Source organism: Ananas comosus, linkage group 14, assembly GCF_001540865.1.
Source record: "Ananas comosus cultivar F153 linkage group 14, ASM154086v1, whole genome shotgun sequence".
NCBI classification, from domain to species: Eukaryota; Viridiplantae; Streptophyta; class Magnoliopsida; order Poales; family Bromeliaceae; genus Ananas; species Ananas comosus.
The window spans coordinates 7,142,669-7,152,989 of NC_033634.1; the positions used below are offsets into that span (position 1 = coordinate 7,142,669).

The window sequence follows — 10,321 nt, forward strand, 5'->3', positions numbered from 1 at the left end:
TCCAACCCGTTTGCAAATAAAATTGGCGCCGGAGTCCAACCCGATTTCACCCCTATTGACGTGGGAGTGGGGGGTTACACGTGAAACTATTCAGTTTTGCAGTTGTATATATGAAAACATCTCAACAATCACTACGAGGAATAATAGCAAACCGAGTACTCAGCTACACTCTAGTTAAATAGTGAAATTTCAAGAAGAAAGAAAAACATAACCGAAAGCACCATGAAGTAAAATTGCACCTAGAAAACAAATTGTTGATAGCTAAAGCAAGCCATCAACTTGATGTTTACAGTAACATATCAGTGTACCCAAATCTATCCTCGGCTGATAAATTTGAGAACAAATTAATAAACAATATCTTCTGTGTCGAATTGAGCATCTAGTAACAGGATTCTTACAACTAAAGCATATTTCTTTCTTCCGCCCCCCCCAAAAAAAAGACGACAAATGGAGCAAAACTTGACCAAATTTGAAGCATCCAACTTAATCAACACACGGCTATGAGGTAAGATGGAATACTTGGCAGCTGGGGTTGTAAGATCTCTTGCTCACAGCCTGCTCAAACTTCTTTATCGCAGCTTCATTCTCTTCTAAGCCGCTCTGAACAAAGTATCGGATCCACCATGACGAGCTCCTTAATTTAGCCTATAAGAAATCACCAACAAGAAACAATTTTTAAGTCAAAAAAAGGAATTGCAAAATACCAAGACATCTGGAGATTTATTTGGTATCAGACTTTGCAGCCTCATGCAAATTAGAATTCAGGCTATAATTATATATTTGTAAGTATCATGAAAAATACTATAAAAACAAACAGTCAATGCTCCCAAAAAGAGAGCAAAGAAAAGAAGAGTAATGAATCAAATGCTCTGACGAAACTACAGCAGAAGCACAAACTTTAAATTAGAGCCCCCACTTGTAGAGCCCAGAAGCTCATTTTTAGTATTATGTCAAAGCGAAAGCTTCGAACATTCTCGCTAGCTAAAATGTCTGGTTTCAATGGCCCTAAGCTCGTAACTGATCCATCAAAAATGTTGATTTAAATCAAATAAGAAAATGGAAGCAAAAGCTTCTCACAGATTTTCATACTGCTTACTAAAATAGGGGAATCACATGGAAAACCATACAGCCACATCAAAAATTTCAAGCTAGGTTTCTTTCTTTTGCAGTCTGTCATTTGCCTATACCATCTCTCTGCCCTATTCTTTCTCATTTATTTGCAATTTATCATTACATCTATCTCCATCTCTTTTCACTTGCTGATGGTCTCCTCACAATCAATTTCTAGCAACCATTGATACCGCCAAGTTTCGAAAGTTAATCAAGTTTTCTTTATAACAATCTTTTTGCCTTGTTGCCATAGATTGTTGTAACAGAAAGGAAGCATCCTTACATATAATATTGATACCAAAATTAACTAAAAATAATTTTAAAAAAGTTTTACATGATGAAATCTACTGCTCTGAAATTTCTCCGTTATTTAGTTATATATATGTCATTCTGTCAGTTGATCTCAGGTTAATCCCAGGATAATTTCATCCTCAATCTTATAGGCGACAATCACTCTCCAGGGTCAATTAACTCCAACGATCACTCACCTTCATTAGACATGCCAGCATAGATGTCTATAATTAGAGCTGAAATATAAAGAAGCTATTATTATATTTCCTTATAACTCTGCTATACAATAGGAAACTAAATTACTATTGTATCTCTTGATTATTTCCCTTGGTAGACCAACTGAGGCTGTATTATACTGTGAATAGTAACAATTCTGTTCTTCGAGCTTCTTCCGCCTAAAAATCTTAAGTTATAATTCTTCTACAATATTTACTATATGGTATCCGAGCTTACTGCTCAGACAAGCTAGAGATCCTATTATTTTTTTTCCCCATGGCTGAAAAAAGCATTTCAAACACCATTACCTCCCCGTTGGCTATTCCCAACTCCCATTCTGACCCCAGCAATATGCTTATTTCAAAAAATGCTTCAGCCCAACTCCCTCTTAAGCTTACTACTCTTAATTATCCGTCATGGCAAGCGCAATTCAATAACCTTTTGGTTGGCTATGATTTGATAGGATATGTTGATGGTACTTTGGTATCACCGCCCAAAACAGTACTCATAAATGAGAATATTGGTCACTGATATGGCCTATTCTTATTGGTTTCATCAAGACCAACTGTTACTTCATGCAATCATTGCATTGACTTCAGAATCTGTAATGCCACTTGTGGCCACAGCAAAGACGTCGCATGAAGCCTGGAACAAGCTCTTATGTCTCTTTGCAAGCAAATCACACTCGCGAGTTATGAGTCTCAAAAAGTGATTGGTGTATCACAAAATAAACCTCGAGCCATGGTTGGTGTTCGTGTCTCCAAAAGTGATTGGCATAAGAGCCTTGGTCATCCCTCTTCTCAAATTCTTCAATATCTCAACTTCTACGTCAACTTCTACTTTGCTATGCGACTTATGTCGCTGTAATAGAGGTCATAAACTTCCTTTTGGAATCTCAAGTTTGTCTAGTCGTCGACCTCTTGATCTTCTCTATACTGATGTTTGGGGTCCTGCTCTTGTGCAATCAGTTGATGGGTTTAACTATTATGTAATTTTTGTTGATTGTTTTACAAAATATGTTTGGCTTTTATCCCATGAAAAGAAAATCAGATGCCTCTTTCTTATTTCCTAAATTCAAAAAATTAGTTGAAAATTATTTTGGCATGCCTGTTGTTTCATTTATTCTGATTGGTGTGGTGAATATCAAAAAATGAAAGCTTTCTTTGAACCACATGGCATCACTCACTTAACAACTCCACCCTATACACCAGGACGTAATGAGTCCACGAAATGGCGCCATAGACATATTGTTGAAACAGGATTGACACTCCTTCATCAAGCATCTCTTCCAGCTTCATTTTGGTCCTATGCTTTCCAAACTGCTACGTACTTAATTAATCGCTTACCTACCAAAATACTTCGTTAAATCTCCCTATGAAGTGCTTTTTAAGAACTCTCCAAATTACTCAAAGTTTCACATTTACCATATGCTAAACATAAGCTTGACACATGTTCCAAGCCTTGCATCTGTCTTGGTTATTCACCTAATCAAAGTGCCTATCGGTATTTCGATCCTAGCACAAATAAGATCTATGTTTCTCGACATGTCATCTTTGATGAGTCAACATTTCCTCATGGCTCCTCATCCTCCCAAGTTCAGTCTAATACTTCCATGAGGTCTGTGCCTAATCAAGATAATCTTGGTCTGTCTCACTTTATCTATCATTTCCAAATCCTCTACTGCAACTTCTAAAGTAGATCTGTGTCCCTATTCCATTGCATGCACACTCATCTCCTAGTCCAGCTTCACTTTCTCAAATTTCAGCTAGTAGAGGATCCTCTCATCAGTCTTTTGTGCCCACTTTGCATGAACAGCACCCACAACAAGGTAGCTCATGCTCGTCGTCTCAAAGCCCAAGTGCAAATTCATCATCAAATACAATTTCACCTAAACAACCCAGTCACTTCACCCCTCAACACACACATCCTATGACCACTAGATCTCAAAATAATATTTTCAAGCCTAAACAGCTCTATACAACATTGAAGCACCCTATTCCCACTATCATGGAACCAACCTGTGTATCTCAAGCTATCCAAGATCCAAACTAGCGAACTGCTATGTCTGAAGAATTTACTTCTTCACAATGGTACTTGGGAGTTGGATGCTCCTCAACCTCATTACAATGTTGTTGGCTGCAAATGGATATTTCCTATCAAAAGGCATCCCGATGGTAGTGTTGCACGCTATAAAGCACGACTCATCGCCAAAGGCTTCCATTAGAGACCTGGACTAGACTATCATGAGATGTTTAGCCCGGTCGTTAAACCACCCACCGTACGAACTATTCTTTGCCTTGCTTTAACTCAAAGATGGTCTCTTCATCAGCTGGATGTGAACAATGCCTTCTTACATGGTACTCTCAGTCTCACTGGAGTTGTTTATATGCAACAACCGCCGGGATCTGTAAATCACTCCTTACATATTCATGTCCGTCCACTTAAGAAAGCAATCTATGGTCTCAAACAGGCCCCTCGAGCTTGGTATCATGCACTTAGTAGCTTTGTTATTGCATATGGGTTCACTCAGTCAAAATCTGATTGTTCTCTTTTGATCTATCGACATGATGGAATAATGGCATACTTTCTTGTGTATGTTGATGACCTAATACTTACAGGAAATGATAAATCATTTCTACAAAATTTTGTCCAAGCTCTTTCTGGCAGGTTTTCTCTTAAAGATCTTGGTGATCTTCATTACTTCTTAGGGGTTGAAGTTATACCAACAACGTAGGGCTTATTTCTCACTCAGCATAAATACAAAAGAGAAATCCTTGATAGAACTAAAATGCTTGGTGCTAAAGATGTTGCTACTCCACTGTCGACTAGTAGCTCACTATCTCGTCATGATGGCTTCCTCCAACAAATGCTACCAAGTATCTGGTGCTCTCCAGTATCTCTCTATCACAAGGCCGGACATAGCTTTTAGCGTCAACAAATTACCTCAATTCATGCATCAACCATCGGAGCTTCATTGGACTGCAGTCAAACGTGTTCTTCGATATCCCAAAGGCACTATCTATCATGGATAGAACTTAAAGCGCTACTCTAATTTACTATTACACGCCTTCTCTGATGCTGACTGGGCTGGTGATAAAGATGATCGTACATCCACCTCTACGTACATTGTATTCCTTGACATCAATAATATTTCATGGGGCTCATGAAAGCAACGATCTGTTGCCCGCTCTTCTTCGGAGGCTGAATATCGTGCCATTGAGAATACAGCATCTGAGTTGGCTTGGATCCAATCTCTTCTGCATGAGCTAGGTGTATCACTATCTCAAATTCCGACTATTTACTGTGACAATATTGGTGCAAACATATGTATGTGCTAATCCAGTCTTTCACTCCAAGATGAAGCATATAGCTATTAGCAACCACTTTGTTCGTGATAAAGTAAGCAAAGGACCGCTAAAAGTATCTCATGTATCAACTTGTTATCAACTTGCGGAAGTGCTAACAAAACCTCTCTCACGGCAGTGATTTTCTCTTATTCGTTCCAAGATAGGTGTTCACAACGATACACCTATCTTGCAGGGGCGTATAGGCGACAATCACTCTCCAGGATCAATTAACTCCAAGAATCACTCACCATCATTAGACATGCCAGCATAGATGTCTATAATTAGAGCTGAAATATAAATGAAGCTATTAGTATATTTCCTTATATACAATAGGAACTAAATTACTATAGTATCTCTTGATTATTTCCCTTGTAGACCAACTGAGGCTGTATTACATTGTGAATAGTAACAATTCTGTTCTTTGAGCTTCTTCCACCTGAAAATCTGATGTTATAATTCTTCTACAATATTTACTATACATAAATCTAATCCCGGGTTAAAATAGGGAGTAGATTTGAAAGAAGATGAAACTTCAGAGGGGTAAATTTTATCACTTAAACTTTTCAGGGGACATATTTAAAGGACGATGAATCTTTTTCTAGAGTAAGCGGCTACTTTTAATAGTTGACAATGAAAGTTAACTCAAAGGCGCATTTGGTTCGCGCTATGTAGCATTCCTGATTATTTCAACATAACCAGGAATCTGATTCCTGTGAATCAGACTAATGTTGCATTGCCGCATTTGTTCAGTGCAGTAATCATGTAACCATACATGAACATATTGGTGATTAATAAATTTATGACATGCAAGATATGCTAATGTACCCATAAGGCATATATGTGATGAAAATGTTACAAACAAAAATATAAACTATTTTATTCAACTATCATACAAGTAAAAAAGCAATCCCTCGAGATTTGTGGGAAGCATGCATCAAAAACAGCACGTAATGAATTTAAACAAGTGAAAAACATGAGAGATCAGAGTGTTGGCTTAAATAGGCCAGCATCCTGTCCTGTGGCGGAAAGCCAGGTTGGGCCAAATCACGTTCGAAATGGCATGAGGCTGGGTTGGGCTGAGTCATGTTCGAAGTGGTCAAGTCAGTTGGGACGAGTCACAATCGAGATCCGTGGGAGCTGTATTTGTATGCTTTAAATAAATTGGTTGCATATTTCTAATAGCTCCAGCATTTGGGATTAATGGTTAGCCCCAATGATCCAACAAAGAGGCTCACTAAAGCAAGAAAAAAAAGAAAAGAAAACAAAAGGAAAGGAAACATCAAAAGACACTAACAAAAAAGTAAAAAAGAAAAGTTCTCTTGGTCTCGACCAAATCTCGAACACGATGGCTAGATCTGCTTGAGATCTGGCACAACAGCCATAACCTGGCAGGCTCCACAAGAATTTGACTGCCGCAGCCAAGTTGTGGCCGAGCTTGGCTTCGTGACGAGAGAGTGGAGGAGGGTAGAGAGAGAAGGAAAAGGAACAGAGATAGAAGAAAATAGAGTACCTCAAAATCCCAAAAAGGAGAGGTGGAGAGGAGAATACTACTCTCTATAATTGAAATGAAGAGATGAGAAAGGATATGGCTGGTAGGGAAAGGTAACTTCATAGTTTTTTATAAGTTGCAGGATACCCCGTAACTAGTAATACAAGATACCAACCCCCCTCCTCTATTAACTCTGTTGTTAGTAATCTTGCATTACTAATAGAGTAGAGCAAACGAAATGTGCCCAAAAGGTATATTTGAAAAGGGTTGGAACTTTAGAGAGGTAGATTTCATAACTTTTTCTAAGGGTCAATATAGAAGGCGGATACTTTAAGGGTATGTAGGCAATTAACCTAATTATGGTAGTTATCTGGTGGGCAGGATTTACCTTAATAACTTTGGAGATATTCATCTCTACAACACTATCGTCATCTAATTTCTAGATTATTAGAGAAGCTGTAATGTAACCAGTCTCAAAGGCCCATAGACAATATAACAGATATATCTCATAGATCAAAATCGACAAAAAGTTCAAATAATTCAACAACACTTTCTCAAAGCTAAATTCATACTAAAAGCTTTGGAATTGTTGGTTGTGTTATGATAAAAGCCGAAAATCCTACTTCATCAGGTACAAAGCACCAATGACAATCGAGAAGGAGAGAAGAGAATAAAGCAAACAAGCAATTTACATGATTTGCGCGACTGGCCTAAATTTAGAAGTCTAACTAACTCACCGATAACGATACAAATAAGTTTGTATGGCTAATTTTCTTCAGACAATGTTAAGTTACCACTAGCGATAAAAGAAAACCATAATCACTATGTAGAAGAGGCTCAGGACAACTTAACTGAAATTTACCAAACTACAAAAAAGATCCAAGAAAGAAAAAGAAAACGTTTAGTATAAAAAAAAATGCGTTTGCATATTCGAAGTACGAAAAAGAAAAGTAAGAAGTTATATAAACATTCCTACAAATCATCAGAAACATATCTACAGGTTGTATTACAAATCTACAATGTTAATAGTATTCCTAAGGTATGTAAAAGGTGGTAAACTAATGTAGGTTAGCTGCTGTGCGTACCGGTCTTCCAAATTTTGATAGCTCAGAAACCTTAGCTCTCTGCTGACCTGGAAAACCTAGCAAAATAAAGAATATAAATTAATGAACTAAAGCCACTCTTCCTATTGAACAATATGCCACGTTGTACATCCTTGGCTAACTTAAAATTTGAAAACTAGCACAACAAGCATGGAATAGGCATTAAATAGCACTTCTGCACCATAAAGTGGAAAAGAAACTGAATCTAGAATTAATTGATCCATAACCAATATAAGAGGAGAATTATGTCAGCAACAATACTTACAATACAATCAACAAGTAACAGTGCGAGTTTTCCCTCTATATATTGGCAAACAAAATACTACATATTTTCATGATGTGAACAATTTTAGATATGATGTGCAACAATTAAAAGAAAATGAAGGCCAGCCGAGTGAGGCTTGAGAACTCGCCCAGTTCACACCACAAGAAACTATTCAAGATCCAAACGCATAAACTCTAAGATTTAAGGGAAAAAAAAATCAAATTATAGGAACACGAACTAAAAGTAAAAATTGTGTATTGCCTAGGAGGATGAAAACAAAGTAATAACTTAGGGAATTTCACCAAAGCAAAAGCTCTTCTGGGAGAAAATTAAGTTCAAGCTTATTCCCTATTCCCCTGAAAAATGGGCTGGCAGGTTGTGTTTTGTTCAACAACATAGTTGGGTCAACTTGAGACTACATATAAATGTTCATAACTTTTAAATGTTGAAAAAGAAAAGGAATTTATTAATCATATCATGTTGTGTCATTTTTGGATAAACAGGTTTAGGTCGTGTTGATTTAGTTTTTCTCTTGGTATTTTTGGGTCATGTTATTTTTGGAATTACTGGCCCTACCTACGAATGCAGAAAGAAATTTTATGGTTGTAAGAATATTAAAATTTGCTGCCCTTTGTCATCACCAAGAAAGGGAGTGAATAAATTAGCTCATATGCTGCATTTTTTACATTGCAATAACTAAAATAGATAGAATAAATAATTCTACTTTCTTATAAACATACCAGCAAATATAACTAGGCCGTCAGCTGAAATCCTTGCCAAGTCCGGAAGGGTTTTGTTAAGGTACTTTGGTGATAAATAATCCAAAGCATCTGAAACTATGACAAGGTTAAAAGATCTTGGTCGGTAGGGCAAAGGGAACTTAATATCGGCTACACGCACAAAGCCCTTTCGCACAAGGCTTTTGCAGCTACTATCAGCATCCTCTGAATCATAAGGTTCCACACCCCAGGCTTCAGTGTTGTCTTCTTTCAATAGCATAGAAACCACCGAACAGGCATTGGGTCCCACATGAAGAACTTTTTGCATAGTGTCACCATAAGCTTTTTGTAAGAAAGGTATTGCCCGTATAACTTCTGATGTGCAAGAGGCACCTGTAATTTAACAAAAGAAAGTGGGAATTTTACAAGGAAGAAATATTAATATCAAGGTTACAACTATAATTTTGATAAAAACACTAACAATAGCATCTAATTTTTCAAGTCTTATAAGATGGTATGCATCAGACTCTCTATTCTCAAACATTCCCGAAGGTTCAATAAAAGTACTCAAGTCTACATTACTTTTTTGTTCTGTGCGAGAGAACTGTTCATCTATTTTCTTATTTTCTTTAGGTAAAAATGTATGAAGACACCCTCAACCATAGGCCATTTTGAAATAGGCCCCTCAACTTCACTTTTTTTGATTTGACACCCCCTTTTTTGACGCAATTTCAAGCGTACCCCGCTAAAGAAATTTCATAGATGCCCCTTTAAAAATATCACATATACCGCTCAAAGTATATAAATTTATCACAAATAACCCTACCGTCAACTTAATAAGCTTACCCAGGTTAAAAGAGAGTAACACTTTCAGTAAATGAAATGATGATTTTACCCTCACCTATCCATTGTAGGGCAAAATATTAACTCATTTTTTATTTAGGATATGGTTTTTAATTTAATAGATTATAGCATGATTTTTTTAATTCCTTATTGTGCGAACTATAACTTTTATTTGATTAATTTTTTCTTTAAAAATTGTTAAAATTATGAAAATTGCTTTACTAATGATAGTACTAAGCTTTTAGCTTATTTCGAACAAATCCATGAAATTTGCATGAGTTTTACGAGGAGCATTTTAGAACATTTTTGACATTTATGAGGGCATTGGTTATATTTTGAAAAGGGGAACTGATGAAATTATAGCTCGGTAGAACGGCATTTAAGAAATTATTCCATTATTGCCCCAGAAATAAAGGGATAATTTCCTTTTATTTTTGCAGTTAAATTATTCTAGTTAGCCGACAAAGAAATATTAGTACAATGGTTACAACTATATTTGATCAAAACATTAAGAATACAATCGAATTTTTCACATTTTATAAAATTGTATGCATCATAATTCTGTCATATAAGTGTTGTCTATAATTAAATATTGTTTGGCTAATATTAGTCTGAAAAGTACTGTGAAATAATGTTAATTGATAAAATACTATCCAAACATTATTTTTAATACTTATTCACATTTAAAATGTTTTATATTGACAAAAACAACCCACGCCAATTTACCCTCACTAGTGCCCACAACTCCCTGAACCCCCCCAAACGCCCCTGCGCTTTGTCACCGTTACGCTACACCCCACCCCCGCAGTCCCTTGCCGTGCCCCACCCTTGCCGCTCCCTTGCCCCTTGCCAATGCACGACCCGAAAAGAAAAATAATAATAAGGTGCTTGACTGTTGCCCCAGCCCCACCCCCGCACTCCCTCGCCGCGTCAACACA

The 10,321-nt window shown here is 36.9% G+C and overlaps 1 protein-coding gene across 2 annotated transcripts in view; it reads right to left on the reverse strand.

Annotated features, from left to right (window-relative positions):
- Positions 209 to 10,321, reverse strand: part of LOC109719888 (uncharacterized protein At3g49720-like) — a 14,695-nt gene continuing 4,582 nt past the window's right edge. For both annotated transcript variants that reach the window (XM_020246725.1, XM_020246726.1), the window contains exons 5-7: positions 8,562 to 8,933; positions 7,539 to 7,594; positions 209 to 645 (exon numbers count right to left, since the gene is read on the reverse strand). In XM_020246725.1, coding sequence (XP_020102314.1) covers positions 499 to 645; positions 7,539 to 7,594; positions 8,562 to 8,933 — 575 coding nt within the window. In that variant the 3' untranslated portion in view covers positions 209 to 498. The remainder of the gene's footprint in view (positions 646 to 7,538; positions 7,595 to 8,561; positions 8,934 to 10,321) is intronic.